The 18,534-nt window shown below is 34.3% G+C and overlaps 1 protein-coding gene across 1 annotated transcript in view; it reads right to left on the bottom strand.

The window, feature by feature from the left end:
- The window catches only part of DPH6 (diphthamine biosynthesis 6), a 222,252-nt gene extending 206,959 nt beyond the window's left edge, over nt 1-15,293 (bottom strand). The window contains exons 1-3 of the mRNA XM_015813576.1: nt 15,184-15,293; nt 11,364-11,458; nt 8,197-8,390 (exon numbers count right to left, since the gene is read on the bottom strand). Of these exons, the coding sequence (XP_015669062.1) occupies nt 8,197-8,390; nt 11,364-11,458; nt 15,184-15,206 (312 nt within the window). The 5' untranslated portion in view covers nt 15,207-15,293. The remainder of the gene's footprint in view (nt 1-8,196; nt 8,391-11,363; nt 11,459-15,183) is intronic.
- Between the last annotated feature and the right edge of the window lie 3,241 nt (nt 15,294-18,534).

Genomic DNA, 18,534 nt, shown 5'->3' with positions numbered 1-18,534 from the left:
TGATAATTAGAAATCTACTTGCTGCTGGAGAAGTATGTACCATTTTAGGCATTATAAATACTTCACTTAAAATGGTAGTATTCTTAAAGGAATATTAAAGCAAAATGATTTGCAAATATTATAGTTAATTAATGCTCACTTTGCATTTAGAAGGATGACATGATCTTCTTAAGAATAAATATACTGTTTCTTTCTGAAGTCTTGCCAAACTGAACTAGGTAAAGGTTAGATTTAATGACTAATAAACAGACTTTAAAGACAAAATTAAAAAAAATACCAGTGACTGATCAGCTTCCAATTAGTGAAGCTTAACTTTTAAACAGGAAGAGGTTTGAAAAGAATGAGTACAATTGGAAACCCATACTTCACATTCTGCAATATCCCTGATAAAGGGAGGAAATGTGTGTTTATCAATGTGTAGCAAGTAAACAATCTCTTACTTGCTCATTTCCAAATACATGTGAGAATCTTATAGATCCAGAATGCTACATTCATCAAGCAAGGCCACATTAGAATAACCTGGCAGTGGAAAATTAAGAAAATCTGGCAATCAGATTTTTAGGATTTAGGAAAAGAAATCAAGGTTTCCTAGTCATCTTTCATCACTACCGTAGTTTTCCTTTCTATGCTTATTCAGAACAAATACAACAGGCTGCAATCCCACATGCCCAATAGGAAAAAATACACATAGAGGATTTATATAAAATTTCATATTTCTCCCAATAAGCAGTTACCTTTTGTGCGGCAGGAGAAGGGGGGGACAGCAATGGGGAAAACTGCAGAGGCATCTAGATGTTTATTAATGGCATTAGAAAGACAAATGCAACACTTGGAAAATGATTCCAATTCAGTTTATTTTCAAATAAGATTAAATGCATTCTTTTATAATACTTTTGGAAAAAGATGCAAAACCACTTAATCTAAAAACAGCATCCAACTAAGAATATAGCAACCATCTATTAGCCTCTTTCAATTCCCTCCCAGAGTCACTCTCCCTTTTCCCACCCCAATTTTTATTACTGCCTCTGGTTTCTTAGTGCCAGGTGTAACTAAATTTAGGTGAATCTGCTGGGTCTGTCCAATACATTCAAACAAGGTACTTTGCAACATGTAAAAGCAAAAAGTAGCTCTTTTCAAATAATTAAAACAATGATATCTCTTTACAAGTTTGCAAACTGCTTCAAAGGCTGTTTCTATTTCCTTATTCATGCAATCCCACAACCACTTTATCAAAGACAGCTGGAGAAAACTGTTTTCAGGGTATACTTCAGGGGTCTTCAAACTTGGCCCTTCTGGGAGTTGAAGTCCACAAGTCATAAAGGGGCAAAGTTTGAAGACCCCTAGTCTACTTCTTCCACCTTAAGAGGGAATCTATCTCTGACTATTGTTTTTCTGAATCCTTGATCCGTCATTAAATGAATGTTACATCTCAATGCAGTCGCATATAGAATGATAAAAACCAAACAATTCACCAGTTTATATTAGCTGAACCTACGTTAAATTCAAAGATTGTCCTTGACTTACAACCACAATGAAGCCCAAATTTCGGTTGCTAAGTGAGATATTTGTTAAGTGAATTTTGCCCCATTTTACAACCTTTCTTGCCAAGTCGTTAAGTGAATTACTGGAGTTGTTAAGTTAGTAACACAGTTGTTAAATTAATCTGGCTTCTCCGTTGACTTTGCTTGTCAGAAGCGGCAAAAGGTGATCACATGACTCTAGGACACTGCAACTGTCAGTTGTCAAATGTCTGGAGTTTGATTACATGACCATGGGGATGCTGCAGTGGTTGTAAGTGTGAAAAATAGACATAACTCACTTTTTTCAGTGCCATTATAACTTCAAACAGTTACTAAATGAACTGTTGTAAATCGAGACTACCTGTAATTAGTTTCGGTCTTCCCATTTATACACATTATCATCCTTATCACCACCATTGTTAAACCACTACAGAAAAAGGCAACGTGAGTCTAATCTACACTATCAAACCAAAACAATGCAGTAAATTGCAAAGGACTGTGGGTACAATAATTTCATGCATCAGAAGAACCCCTGATCTAATATCACTGAAATAATATAGGAAGAATAATAACAGAAACTAAAATAATATATGAGGAATAGTTCCAGTGCTGCCATTCATATAACACATAAACAAGTGCAATGAGTTTAACTTCTGCTTGGAGAGGGAAGAAATCCTTGGCAAAATATATACTATGTGATTTATTTGTTATTTGCCTGTGTGGGTTGTTATACAATATGATATACACCGCAATTTAATCTCTAGGATACCCTCACCATGCAGATCATTTTTTAATCTAAAGATTGGCTGTTATTTAGTCTGCAAAATGTCTTATTTTTTATCAGTCTCGGTTAACTAATACACGTTCACCAAGTGATCCAGTAGTTATAGTACATGTATCCACTTTTCTACTAAAATCAATGCTTAGTAGGTAGTTTAAAGTAAATTCCTCAATCCATGTCCATCCCAATGGGCTGGATTTCCAATGCCTGTAGCTTCTAGCCAGGATCAGCTGGAAATGGCTATTCCAAGCAAAACTACTATTCAAAGGATCAATCTATCTGCTAAAAATCTGTAAATATTTCCACAAATTATATTCACACTGAACATAATGAATGAACAGAGATATAAAAGGATTCAAATAAATTATCACTATTCAGTAGAAGTTCATTATAATAATGAGAGACTAAGGAGAAAAAAATAATTCTACTGGTTAAGTAAATGTGACAAGTAGAAAATTTTGTGAATGGATCTATAGTTGAGAAAACATATTTTAAAAGTTCTGTTTCAAAATATAATATGCTTATAATAATATATAAGCAGGTAGACAATGGGTAGCAAAATAGGATATTAGAACACACACTTTGTCTCTATGTATCTCTATTGCTTCATGTAATTGAATAAAGGAATAAACCATGTTTCACATTAATATAACAAATATCATCTCCCTTTAGATTCTGCTACATTTAAAGATGTAAATTAAAAATGTACATATGTTCCTCTTCAAAACATATCTTCACATAAGTAATACATTCTTAAGAAACGTGTTTCATAGGACTTCCTACATTTAGGATCTTGGACCTGTTTTAGGAATTATAGAATCAATGGCACAAATAACTAATTTAAGACATTTGTTCTTGATCTATTACACAATTGAAGATGTTATTCTTATAATACAATACCAAACTGCCTTAACCATTATATCTAAAACAAATCAGGAGATCAGATTAACAGTTTATCCATTAAGAGCACTGTGCCAGACTATTATCTTAGATGTGTATGCCAAATAGTACCGACTATACTTTTTAGCATTATTTAATCTAATAGAATGAAGTAAATGACTTAGCTATTAAAACAACCCTAACAATCATAACACATGTATTGTATTTTTGAATGCATAATTAAGTTATTATGTTATATTTTATTATAACAAGCCAGTTCTTATTAATGATCACAGTAATGGACATGTTATGTTTTGGGAAAAATTGAAGGAAGATTAAAATGTACTAAAACTCAAGTGTGTATTTTTTTTCCTAATTGTGTGCTTAGTATCTATAATGTATGCATACTGTGAGGATGTACACTGGTTCAGCACACTATCTTAGTGCTATTTAACCCAGAAAAAATATGGTTTTGAATATTTCTTATTTCTAGAGTTTTGCCACTTGGTTGCAGGATCACTTTGTTTTGCACTGAACTTCAGTTCAGGCAATAAAGTTACTAAGATGAAATGACAAATTTAGTTTTTCATCTAGATTTTCACAGAACCTAATACTGATTAGGGCTAAGAGGGTACTACTGGTCCAGCCTTCTGTGCCAAAATAATTCCTGTTCCTAGTGTGTAACATCTTAACTATTATATCACACTAGCTATGTTCTTAAATATGGATGGATGGATGAATGGATGGGAGAGTAGGAAGGAGTTTTTGCAGTCAAATTATTCAAATCTAGAAACCTTTCCCAAAAGGTTTTATCCACTACCACCTTTATTGTATTCTTCAGCACCAGGTAAAAATTCATTTTTTTTCAGTATGTTTTACAACAGAGTTTAGTATTTTATGGCTCTAGAAAATTTACTGACTTTATAGATGCTGTTTTTGGCTTTTATTATTTTTATTGTGTCTAGAATAGTTTTACTCCACTTTGGAACTTTTAGTAAACACCGATTAAGCTTTATTTAAATAAATTAATGTTTCAAACTTTGCAAAATTGTTTTACCATTTTTTTAAAAATGCCAAATGGCAAGATGCTTTACTCTGAATTATAGCCAGACTTCTTTTAGTAACTTTTCATATATTATTATTAAATACAGAACATAGTATAAGTCAAAAGAACTCTTGGAATTTTATAAGAATCCAAAGACACAAACAATTTTGTTTCAACTCCTTCAAATCAACTCAAGAGAATTACATTTTGAGTTACAACAACTGCAAATTTATGACACACTGCAATAATTATTTCCCAGATATGAATACAAAAAATTACTGCTTCTGCCCGATTTCTGCAGTTTGTTGGTATCTTCCAGATGGATATAACGTCAGTGCTCATAATTCCCGATCAGCAGAGCCAAAACTAACTCTGATCAATGTACCACAGAAAAAAGGAGCAAATTTAGCACTTTCTACCTTGTTAGCAAGCCCAAAAAAATGCTCTGAGATATTTTTATAAAAATTATCAAAGACTGTAATTTTAAAGCATTACCATATCTTTTTAAAATTAAACATCTGAAGTCACCTATGTTAGCAGCTTAATGTTGTATTACTATTAGTAAAGATACTGATACCTCATTCCAACATGGGAAAACACATGGAAGATACCTGTATGACTAAACATTTGAAGGAAAAGCCTTAATGAAAATGTTTGTACATCATTGTATATGATAATATGGTTACTATGTGTAAACTCAGCCAACTGTGGTTTATTTAGCGAACTGGGATTAAAAACATTGCTTTACAGTACACAATGTGTGAACCCTGCAATTTTGTCAGCTAGCTTACAGTATGTTCATTAAAGGTTTTTCACCAAATGCTTGATGACTATTTCTCAGAAAAAGAGAACAGTCTAGGAGGCTATTTGAATATACTGTACTCACATCTAAATCACCAATTCTAAAGTGCAAGTACTTGCCCACAGGGAAAATGAAAGCCTTTCTTTCTTTCTTTCTTTCTTTCTTTCTTTCTTTCTTTCTTTCTTTCTTTCTTTCTTTCTTTCTTTCTTTCTCTCTCTCTCTTTCTTTCTTTCTTTCTCTTTCTTCCTCTTTCTCTTCCTTCCTTCCTTCCTTCCTTCCTTTCTTTCTCTTCCTTCCTTTCCTTTCCTTTCTTTTCCTTCCTTCCTTTCTCCCTCCCTTCCCCGTTTTCTTTCCAAATCCCAAACTCTTATTCTTATAAAGTACCCAATAATGTATTGATGTACGCAAGGTTTCAAGTGCAATTTTAGAAGTGCTTTAAATGACTTCAGCTGTAAAAGCATGGTTATTGAATGTCTTTCATAAATGCAATTGATTCCATATATTTATATCTTTGAATTTTCTTCCAGTGAAATTAATATCTACTTAGAAAAAAAACACATCACTTATTTAGTCCAAGACAACTTGATAACATCTCTTTCAACTATAGTTATAAATATCATGCACAAACTTCCAAAGCAGAAGTTGTCAAGATTTAACATTAGCATTAATTTATGTCATAACTGACTGTTATTCTCCAGATAATAGCAATGTATTCAGTCCTTGCTGTCTGCAAGAAAATGAAAAGAAAGTTTGTCCTACTATTAATCATTTAATTTAATTGATCAATAATACATTTCCTTTCCTCCCCCTCATACCTCAGCCTAAAATAATCTTCTGGCATGGAAAAAGTTAGAACAATTCTCTAAGAACTACATTGTGTATTAGAGTCAAATTTAATGGTACTGCAAATTTTCAAACCCTACCCCTTAAACAATAAACAAACAATCACTGCATTCAGTTTTAAGTCAAGAAGAAAACTTTTCAAGAGAGGGCTGACGCTATATAATGGCACTGGGGTCAATTTCAAATAAAATATTTCTTAGAAGCTAAAATAATGCAGGTTTTCACTGAACAAGCATGGACATCCTGCAAGATTTCAGGACTTTGGGGGGGGGGAGTGTAATTTATTTATTTAATTTTGGGATTCTGTCACACCCTTAAAAATAAGTGAGCTGATGTCCTACCTCATACTATTCCTCATGCCTTTGGGAATAGAATAGTTTGAGCTATTATCCATCATGAAACTTAAAATACATTGTTTTCAAACAGGACTGAGATCTTCATCCTTCTAGCTAGAGTTTCCAAAGCTTTCACACTCAGGTAATTATTTCTAAACCTACTTCTTCCTTTCATTAAAAAGCAATTGTTTTTTTTATCTCTTTTGCACACAAACTGTCTTACACAAATGTTTCACTGTTCCTCTGTGTGACTTGATAAGAATATGCACACATTTTACATGTTACATAAAAGTTTATTAACTTCTTTTCCATAACTTATATGCTTATTAAGGATCCTCTGGTAATTTCAAAGGTAAAGCTGGAACAATCTTGAAGCCATTGCTTTAGAGCAAAGCAAACTTGTCCTTGACCGAAATCTCTTTTTCAGAACCTCTATGGAACCAATACCACTAGGATCAGTATATCTATTGTCATTATGCATTGTGTTGTTGTTATTTTTGCAAGTGAGATATTATACATTTAATTTAACAAGCAGCCAAGAAAGAGATTCAGAATGGGAGAAAAAATAAAGATGCCCAAGTTTGCTTCATCTATGAGTTTACTTCCACTGCAAATATAGGATACCACCCGTAGCATAAAGCCTTTTGTTTTACGTGTAATATTTAGCTGCTGCTATTCCAGTCTGTTTATTACAGCAGAGGTTAAAAGCCTACATTGCATTCGCTGGAGGCTTACAACTTCCAACACATTATCTCAGTCGTTCCCCTACAGTAATTACTTGTGGTGATAGAGCTAAACACCAATCCAGAAGGAAAATAATAATAATCCATGAGCATAGGCTATAGCCACAGGTATCCAAGTCAGAAATGTTTAAATTTGGAGTGAACAACCTTCGGGTGGCCTCATTTTTCCACCCACATTTTTGTTCAAAGCAATGGTCCATTTCCTTCAATCAGTGTGCATGCTAAAAATATTCTGCTGAGATCCATAACTGATCTCTCTGTAGTTGGGTGCATGTTAAACACACCATTGTTCTAAAAAGGAAATCCAAATTTAGAAATAGCATAAGAATTATTATATTCCTAGTTATTGTTGAAAATCTTCTAAGTATAATTTCTCTATTAGAACAAAAACAATATGCATCCTATTTGAAATTCATCCACCAACTTTCAGACCAATAGTCACGATTGTCTCATCTATTTCAGGAGGGATATTTCTAGGAGAAATCAGCCACAAATACAGAACCTTAAAATCTAAGCAGTATATATATAAAACAATCTGTTTTATAGAGACTACAGTGATCAAGCTTCCTAGTTTGAATATCGTAAATCAAATAATTATGACCCACTTATTTAAAATGGTTAAGAGACATAATATTACACATTTGGTTACATTTTTAATCAGTATTTTCATGTTAAAGGTCTATGGAATTAGTACAAAAATATCCAGTCAATTGCATCAGTCCAACAATTCATTATATATAGGAGAGCTTGGATGCCTAAATGGAGCATGACCAAATCAATCCAAAAAGAGGCAAATAGAAGAGTCTAACATATACATATATGTAGAAACATTCTTTCTAATTAAGTGTGGGGGACTATTGTTCTTCTCCGAATTCTTAGAAAAGTCTTGAATTACTATAGTTCACTTTGAGTGCAATACTGTAAAGTATTTAATGCTTCTTGAGTTAGGCACAAAAAAAAAGAATATATCAGCAGTGTAAAATGTGGAAGATATTGGATCACCATACCATTGTGATGTATTTCTTGGCATAAATAAATAATTTTTACAGCAATAATAGGATGTTTAACCTTAAGCAGGAAGCAACAATAAAGAGCAGAACAAGCTATAAATTAAGACCACTTCAGCCAGGTTTATTCTCTTTGGGAAACCGGATATATAGCAAAAGTATAAGAGAATAGGCGACTATAGGCTTGGTGTCTACAGCTTTAATCCTTATATTTAAAAGAAGAAATTGCCATACAAAATACCTTTACAAGTTTCAGAAGCTGATAAAGATCTTCCACCTCATCACCCTCACATTTTGTGTAGATGCTGCCTGTGTTAACGCTGGTACCCTTAATCGTGTGACGGTAGAGAGGCAAGCCCATTGCTTCAGCATATAATTCTATAGCATGATGGCCCACTGTTTGATACATGTAACTATCCAGTTCATCGAATCCTTCTGAAAGGCAAACAAAGTGTTATTACATTATCGAATGTACAGTCAAGAACATTAAAATATATATTGTACTGTGTTTAAGCACTCCCTTTTTAAAACTCCCCTTATACAATAAAAATCTCTTCTACCCCCAATTTCCTTTCAATTACTCCCAAATGCAAAATACAGAATAATACTGAAAACATTCCAAACATCTTAAAAAGAATAAACTTATCAACTACAGCTTCCCTCCCTTTGCATGGAGATTATTTTTTTAACATGCACCAACAAAAATTCAGTCTCGTATAAGGATCAGCCTAGGATGTCATCATTCATTCGTTTCTTCCTTCCTTCCTTCTAAAACATCACTGACCTTTGAAAAAGTCATAAAAATATAAGTGCAGAAACAATCATATGATTTTTAAAAAAAACTGTAATAAAAGAATCCTAGAAGTTAACAGTGTCTGCTTGCTGCTGCTCTCACCCACTGAGTGGGACACTGCCACAAAGGCCAAAATCCTGTGATAAAGACCAGCAAGTTCATCACTTGTACTATAGCTAGCCATAATAAAAATCATGAAACATTAAGAACTGCCCTTGAAGTTTTATTGCCCTGTCTATTTGGTTGTGCTCTAAAAGACAGCAAATACCATTTCTATTATTGTATGAGCCTTTTCTGAATATTTCTGGCTGAAAGATATAAATGTTTTTAAGACTGAAATAATACTGAACAAACTGTTGTAATAAGTCATCCTGAGGCACATCCTATATTGGGAGAAGACAACCTTGTGATACTCCATAAATTATGGGTTGGAGTGAATTTCCTTCGCACTACCACTAGTGCAAAAATTTTATTCAATCCATTTCAGACTTTTGGTAAGAGAGCAGAAGATTGAGAAATAGGGTAGGGTGAAATACCAATAAAGTATGCTTGATCCACCAGTAAAAGCATCACGAGTTTTCAACACATGGAAGGATTCCTTGTATTCTTAGTAAAATTACCATGAATCCAAGCCACTAAACCAGGGGTCTTCAAACACAGGGTGGATAATAATTGTTGATTTTTAAAAAAATAATAAAAAAAATCGGATTTTCTTTATTTTTATCAAATTTACTTTAATAAAATATTTTTGGAGTAAAAAGCTAAATATAGTTTTCTATTTAAGATACATTAATAATTTAGTTGAGCTTAGTTATGTAGCATGAGGTTGTATATTCTGCAATATTTACATTTTTGGTAAACTCATTCAATGATTCCAGGCTCTGTAAGTTGAGATAACATGCACTGCATTGATGCATTCACACAATTTCACAGTAACCATGAGATAAATCATAAAACAAAGTTCAGAAATGTTCCTTTATCCAATTGGTTTCCAAATCTATATACACTACAAACTGTATGATTTTTTTTGAAGAGAAATGCATCTGTACCAGGCTCTAAGTGTTTTAATTAAATAAAAGAATTCGAGTAGTTCTTCAACTATGTATGATTAGTCTATTAACCTAAAATTGGTTCTGATATCGCTGTTTTACTAACCTGACAGCTTATTATTCTAAATAGGAAACCTTCATTTTGTTTGCAAATAATAATATTAAAGATTCTAACTACCAACAAGAGTAAGTCCTTACATTTAAAGAGCACCTGTCATTTCAGATCCATCATGGCAGCGCCTATTAGTGGGCATCCACTCACCTGCTGCCCACCACGACCCTCACCTTGTTGTGTCACTGAGGCATCACCAGCCATACCATTAAAGTGAATGGGATTGTCGGTGAGTCAACAGCGGGTCAGAGGAGCCGCTGCAGGACAGAGATGACAGTTGCTCTTTAAAAATTATGATTTAAATCGAGTTGATTTAAATCTAGCCTTTTTACTAGTGATTTAAGTCATGATTTAAATCATAATTTAAATCAACTTGATTTAAATCAAATCCACCCTGTTCAAACATCACAACTTTTAAGACCTGTGGACTTCAACTTCCAGAATTCCTCAGCTAGCATACTGGCTGAGGAATTCTGGGAGTTGAAGACCACAAGTCTTAAAGTTGCCAAGTTTCGAAATCTTTGCACTTAAAACAAATATTAATATTCCCATTGGATTAACCATTTTTTTTCGTTCCTTCCTTCTCTAGGTGTACACCTCAGTATCTGCATACATCTTGACAAAAGATAAATATGTTTTCTGAGTAAACATGTATAGATATACAGCTCTGATCAAAATATTATTAGAATTATAGCACATCTCAAAGAGCTGGCCCAAAATAACCTAGCCAGCTTTAAGAGGACTAGAACTCAACGTCTCCCAGTTTCTATTTCAGCAATTTAACCATTACACAAAACTGGTTCTAAATTGTATTATCAATTTGGAGGGATACACTCCAACTGTTACAAAACATATACTTGTATTAAGTGTAAACACAAAATAATCTTAAACATTTGCAATATATGTTAAGTTTTCTTTTAAAAGATCATCAAAAATACCTTCTAAATGAACTCCTAATTTAATATTTATGTAATTTACTGCAACTTCCAATGCAATAATAAATCAAAGTTTATGACATCTCATGCACAATAACCCTTAAAATAATCATGTAGCTTAAATGGTAACACTGATGTTTCTGGTGAAGATTAATGTTTAAAACAAATGTAACATGAGAACTGCAATACATTATTCCAGCTTATTATCTCCTATAAACTTAGTTGGGGACATGAATCTTACCCAGAGCAATTCTTAGCACAAAAAACTTACATTTTTACCTCAAAATTCTGTGTATACTTTCTCCCAAGCATCTATAGAATTTAGAATACTTTTCACAGTATGTAATTATGAGTTACACAGACATAATCTGACATACTATAAAAGAATTTTCTATGCTCCTATAAAGCTCTCTTAGCAAATTCATATATTTTCCACTTTTGTTTGACAAATAAAATGATAAAATGTTGACTCTCGATGAAGAGTTCATAGGTTCTTAAAAGAAAATGTGGGATCTTTACCTTTATTTTCAGGAGGTCTTAAATTGGCTAAGGCAACAATCTGATGGCCAGCAGCAACACAATGCATCATATTGTAACAGCTGTCTTTTCCACCACTAGAAGAAAAAAAGTTTTGTGTTATCTGATAATTAAACAAACTTTTCAATAAGAACTCTCTTGAAGTAATGTTTATATTTACCTCAAAATGGCAGGGAAATTGTTTACACTTAAAAAATATCAGTGCTTTTCAAATAAATCATCAATATGTTTTTAGGGTTTTTTTTCAGGTGAGTCACTAAATATGTTTATGTATATTTTTAGCTCTGTCACCTATACCTTAAATTCAAATCAATTAGGCAAGCAATATTTGAAGCAATAGCTTTATTCTCTTTAATGTCACCAAAGGTTTCTTATCTATGTTATTAGTTTTCACATGTAAGTGGGAAATGAAAGTACTATTTGCACAAGGTAGTATGGGACAATATTTAAAAAAACCAACTTCTGATTTTCTAATATGCCTATTTAGGCCAAATCAGGATGCTTTTATAATTAACTCAGTCTGTAAAACAAATTTTATATCTAGCACAGTATATGATAGCAGGTTGCCAATTTAGGAAAATAAATAATTTATCACAGCAAGTAAGAGTAGATAAGGTAAGTACTGAAATTCATTTCATCATCTTGACTGTATTAAAAAATGCAGCACCATTCCACTTGAATGCAAATATTAAAAAAAATGCACAGCCAGAAAAAATTTCCACAACTAAAGCATCAAGCTTTAAAAGAGTTATTGTTAAACCTTCAATGTCAGTGACTTTTCACAGGCTGAAACTAGAATGCAAATTAATGTTGTGTGGGTGCAAGACTTCCATCAGAAACAATTTAGTTACCAAGGATATCAGACAGAATAAAAAGCACTATATTCCAGAGTATTTGTGAGGCACGAATGTTTGATTCTTCATAATTGCCTCATTTTGAAAAATGCTCAGTACTTTTCAGAGTTATGACCGCCCTTTAAAAAAAGTAAGCATACATAAATTTGAAAAATAAAATGGGAAAAACTACACAATTATAACTAAATTATTTTTGTCTCACAAAATTTTATAGAATACACCAAACATACATTGACTCAGGGAGTTCTGAACAGAACAGTAAATTAATCCAAATGAACATTAGACAGATAATTTCTTACATTTGAGATAGTACCCGCAGGCTTTAATAATGAGATATTCCATTACTAACTTTTATTATATGCTTTCTACATATAGTTCAAACATGTTCAAAAAGTCCCCAAACCAAAAAGGATATTTGCGAAGAAGTAGGATGCAGAGAATATGAAGCCATTTGTGCAATGGGTGGATGCCATTACATCAATGGGCAGGTGTCCTTGAACAACAGTGAGTGCATGGAAGAGGCCACAGATTGGACTTCTCCTACCCACATTTTTGAAGAAAAGGCATCTTCAGCTCTCAAGCTTACAAACAGAGATAAACTGGTATCTACTAATCACCATGAATCAGTTTCAGAGTAAAGCTAGGCAATAAAAAGGGAGATTTGGCACCCGTTCTTGTATGGCTTTCTTTATCAACAAAAGATTTGTCCTGATATTCTTAAGACCTTCTTGGAAAGAGTCTGTTTGGTCCATCTACATATTGAAACCCATTTGCTGGATAAATCCATAGAACTTTTTCAAAAGTGGATGGATGGATGGGCCGAGGAAGGGAGCGACTTTATCAAGACAAGAATACAATCCAAGCTTTGCTCAGTTCAGAAACCCTAATTATAATAAGCTTCACTTTTTCCTAATTTTGTTTAACATAATTCAGAACATAACTAATTGAGTAATTAAACATTACTTTCTAAAGAGAAGACTGACTTCAAGAAATAATATTCTATGCATCTTTAAAAAAAATCTATAGTCTTTCCAAAAACTTCATAGGAAGAGCCATGGTCCTTAGAAAAATTTTAATTCAACAATTAATAATTGTTCATGAGCTGGATGTCCTTTATTGTGAATGATTTGTTGTTTGTAATTACACATGACTTAGAAGAAGTGTCATTTAGATTACAGCTCTTAACTTGACACCAGACATTGATACACCAAAGGAGAAATTCAGCAAATGTAAAGAAATCATATGAAATAAAATTGCTAGTGAAAATCTTAATAATACTAAGTTGATTGATGTACAAATCAACTTTTAGCAAATCTCAAACCAGTTCTTGTGACAGAATATGCCCAGTAACATACACATTATTAATTTAATAATTTGAGAAGAAAGTCATAATTACTTGGAAAGTAAATCATAATCATATTTACAAGTGGCCATTCCATTCAGATCATAAATCTGTGCAAGTCACACACTACAGTTCTTTAAATGCGAACTGATGGACCCATTCTATCAAAACTGAAGCAAGGGGAGATGGGAAATGATAAAAAAAAAATCTAGTTCTAGCAAGTCCTCGTGCCATAAAATTATTTATTTCAGCAGTCTCTTATGAGAGTTATTTAATCTCAAGAATAGCCTCTGAACTTATTTTTTTTTCCTTTTCCTTTTTATATAATTCATCATTAAGCTGTGCTTATGATTCACTACAGCCTTTAGAGAACAGACTTCCATATGATTTGTAGCAATTCAAAACATTTTCAAACTGTGTGCTGTTTAACTACATCTAATTATGTTTCCAAGGTGGGAAAAAGTTTAAAGTAAAATTAAGAGTATTTCTATCACCAAAATAATTTAGTATGTGCATTCCTAGGCCAAGTATGTGTGTTAAGACCCTCTGTTCTTTAATTGTACATTTGTATTACGTACTGAACCACAAAATAGCCAGCCGGGTTTTAGCTTGCAATGTGATGCAAACTCATCCCAGTCAGTTAATTCAAGGTTGAATATGCCATTAATGTAGTAAAATGAACAATTATTAGAATAATGAGGTAATGCATAATCACTGGGAAAATTCACTGGGAAAGTTCTGTGTCAGTAATATGTGGCAACCAAATGCGCTTTGCAGATGGATACTTTGTATGTAGCAAAACCTTCCATTGTATGCCTGTGAGAAATGCTCCTAATGTATCACAGTGTATTACCATGTGTAGTCCCTTTGTTCCTGAAAGGAGGGGAGTATAAAAACTGAAGTCTAATCCCGCCCTCCTCGTTCAGAATTGCCTATCTCTAATACGCTCTGAACCTTGCGCAAATAAACTTCTCTGCTAAACCCCTCTGGAATTCGTAAGAGTTCTTTCGTTTTCCACAAGACCATGATGTATATTTTTAATGGATTAATTCAATGTACTATGTTTTAATTCATTCACCATGCAAATGTAACCTAAGTACTGTATATAACTTTTAAGTCCCATCCCAGATACCTATCATTCTGAAAAGTCTATTTCAGTTTAGATTAATAGTGCTATTGTAGTATACCAGACAGCTATCAACAGATGGATAAACAGAGAACTGCTGTGAATACTCATAAAAAGAAAAATCTTAAGATTCCAAAATGTCACTCTGCAGGCATATACCCTGAAGTCCTAAGTCTGGAATAGGACACAAACAACTCGTACTTTGCAATGCATCCCGAGTTTGACGAGACTGGATATCCGTAACTTCTGAAGTGTACCTTATCTTACATTAAAAGAGAAGCAAAACCAAGCTTGTATTTCATAAAATCTCTCACACTGCTGATTGCCCGCGGAGTGGGGGGGGGGAAGAATCATTTTGGGCTATTTGCCACTTGCATCACTTTGTTCACATAGTAAGAGAGTCCAGCACTTCCTAGAAATCGGGAAATGCAAATATTATTCTGCTCAGGACAGCTTCCCAGAGCTAAGCAATTATTTTACCTGATTAAAGCCACCACTTTCATCCTGGATAGGTGGAGAGAAACAGCCAGAAAAAGAACAGAGGCTAAGCCAGAACCTCCAGCCACGCACACCTAAAACCTCTCCAACCCACGTGCCACTCCGGCTGACAGTTTGAGGGTCCTTCCTTTCCCGGAAAGTCCCATCTTCTGGTGTCTGTCTCTGAAAGTGCCTGAACTTTACCGTTCAGTCTGACTAAAAAACTAGCGCGACACAAGACGCCTGCTTTTTACTGAAGGCTCTTTCGTCGATATCCTTGGATCACGAACACGGATGCTAAATGAAGAGTAGATTTAACAGCGGATTAGTGGAGAAAAAATAGAAAAAAATATAGGCAATATATTTGATAGCTAAGAAGTGGCAACACGGGGGCTTTGCATTAAGGGCAAAGCTTAATGTTAGCGAATGTATTTGTCATTTGGTTAGTTCCTGGATTTTAATAGGTTTGTGCGGTAGAACTTAAGTGTGTTTTACTTCTTTTTCCGGTGTTTTAACATATGTTAATTTGCGAAAGAATTCTGTAAACCTGCTTTTAATGCTAGCCAGGACCCGGATTTAGAGGGTTGCTAAGATAAGTTTTTATTTCCTCCGTCGTCGTTGAATCGCTAATTTGCGGATGCGGATCGAAAAACGTCGAAGCCGAAGACGATTGGAATACTAGAACTGCACCTTTCCTCTTTTTATTATTTCCAAATCAATGGGAAGTTGGACTGGAATTGTGTAAAAGGACTTGGAATTCTATATTCCAATCCTTTATTCAGAGCAGGGCAATTCTCTGAAAACAGCAGCGTCAAATGAGCATGGAAGAAAATCCAGCAAAAGAAGAGTCAAAAATAGACTGGAGACAATTCAGAACTGCTGAGGAACACAACTCAGAATAGAATCCTCCAATGGATTCCCATTTATATGTAAGGGTGTAGGTGTGTGTGTGTGTGTGTGTGTAGCATGTTTATATGTGTGTTATGTATGTGTACACTTTGAGAGCAGGCAACAGAATTTCATTTTTAATGTGTGTCAGTGTGCCCACAGTAAAAAATGACAATAAAGGTTAGCTATCTAGCTATCCAAGAGGCAGTTGGGCAGCTCTACAGGCACCTGACTGGTCTATTCCCTCCTTTTCCCTCTAACCAAGTAACCTAGAATGGAGGGTCTGTAATCTGTCCTATTCAAGGTAGCTGTGTATGGAGATTCTTGGTCATCCAGGTCATAGTTATTGCAAAGGTGCTTTTTAATGAGGCAACTGGACTTTCTTGTTCTTCTTTGAAGGCGTCTTCAAAGAAAAACAAGAAAGTCCAGTTGCCTCCTGAAAAAGCACCTTTGGAATATTCAAGGTAGCATTCTCCCTCGAGGCACAAATGGCCAGGCTTAAATTATCCTACTTCAGACACATTATGCAAAGACCCACGTTTCTGGAGAAGGCTCGAAAGGTGGAAGGAAAGAGAAGAGACCAGCAGCAAGATGGATAGATTCTGTTATGATGGGATGTGAGTACTGTTGGAAGACATGAAACACCAGTGTGGGGACAAATCATTATGCAGACACTCTATCTACGTGGTTGTGAAGAGTCAAACAGACTTGATGGTCTGTAATCAATAAATCTACAGGAGAACACATATAGTCTGAGTAGACACATGCACACAGAAAAGCAACACATATGCACATCTGTAGCAACCAAACGTGACAGGTACAGATTCCAATGGATAATTAGGACTGCAGAAAGACCAATTGCAACCAGCCTGGCTTCTATAAAAGACCTGTATGTTGTGCAAGTCAGAAGAAGGGCTGAGAAAATATCTACAGAGACCTCACATCCTGGACATAAACTGTTTCAACTCCTCCCCTCAGGACGCCGCTATAGGGCATTGCGTGCCCAAACAGCTAGACACGGAAAGTTTCTTCCTGCATGACATCACTCTGTTGAACACCTAATTGTCACAGTACTGTCTAATATCTGTGTACATTTACTCATATTGTATGGCTGTAGCATTATTAGCCTTTTTTAATACCCCTCTTATTAGTATTGTTATGATGATGATTATTTTGTTGCTTTGTGTGTACACTGAGAGCGACTGTGCCGGAGACAAATTCCTTGCGTGTCACACTAGGCCAGGGGTAGGCAACCTTGGCTCTTTTATGACTCGTGGACTTCAACTCCCAGAATTCCTGAGCCAGCATGGCTCAGCTTGGAAACCCTTTCCCCTCAGCGTGGCTGGCTCAGGAATTCTGGGAATTGAAGTCCACGAGTCATAAAAGAGCCAAGGTTGCCTACCCCTGCACTAGGCCAAATAAAGTATTCTATTCGGTTCTATTACTTTGAATAGATGCATGCAAGAAATGTGCATGTACATAGCACAATTAGTTTCTGGGAAGAAATGCATATACATGCACACCATAACACATTATTTGGTTACACAGAATAAAATACAGATGCCTTTATGGCTCCTTCTGATTAAAAAATTCCAGCATACCCTCTGTGCTTTCCTTATCTTGATTTTAATAAATGAATCCTATGTCAAAGCACTGAAATCTAAAAGAATACTGTATGTTTGGGTAAAATCTCACTGATTTCAATAAATGGTTTTTGTTGTTGATGTTATTCTGGGGACAGTTCCCAGTAATCAATTTGGTGATGTTTTCTATGTTTGAGTATACCTCTGCTCATTTGTAATGCAAGTGGCAGAGATCAAGGTGGAGAAGGCTGCCATATCTATTTACACAAATATTTTCTGATGCTATATGGATAAAGGCTTTACTGTACTTTCTAATTAGCACTGCAGTGTTAAAAATGTTAAAAGTTATATGCTACCAGGAAGTCTGCATGAAGAGTCAAAAAGGTGAAATGGCAACTGCACAACATCCTGTTATCTTTTTTATTTGTTCCTTGCCCCACTTCCCAAAAGAAATCTATTGCAAACAATAGTAGAAAAAAAGCACATCAGAAAACTCAGAATAAGGAATACTGTTTATAAATTACACTTTATAACCCAAATTGGCTTCTCTAAAAATGTATTAGAATTACTATATAAAGAACAAGGTTCTATAAAGTTGTTTTCTGATCCAAGATATTTTACAGTCAGACCAGATCCTGTATAGAATGGCATATAGGATTCCTCTGCAGAAACATGTTCAAATCCCACTCTGCTATTAAGCCCACACTGGTTGTATTGACAATGCAGATTATTTGGCAGTCTGTGAATAAAACATGATTTATTTTAATTTTAGCACAGTAAGCCAAAGTTTGAAACAATATTTTAATTTTGCTATAGGTACAGATGATATGCAAATGGAAATGCACAATATATTTTTAGAATATTATCTTGTAGTAGTTTTCAG

This window comes from Protobothrops mucrosquamatus, unplaced genomic scaffold (assembly GCF_001527695.2).
Source record: "Protobothrops mucrosquamatus isolate PMUCROS unplaced genomic scaffold, P.Mucros_1.0 scaffold170, whole genome shotgun sequence".
NCBI classification, from domain to species: Eukaryota; Metazoa; Chordata; class Lepidosauria; order Squamata; family Viperidae; genus Protobothrops; species Protobothrops mucrosquamatus.
The sequence above is the reverse complement of the archived record's forward strand: the minus strand, read 5'-3'. Positions and strand labels throughout refer to the sequence as shown.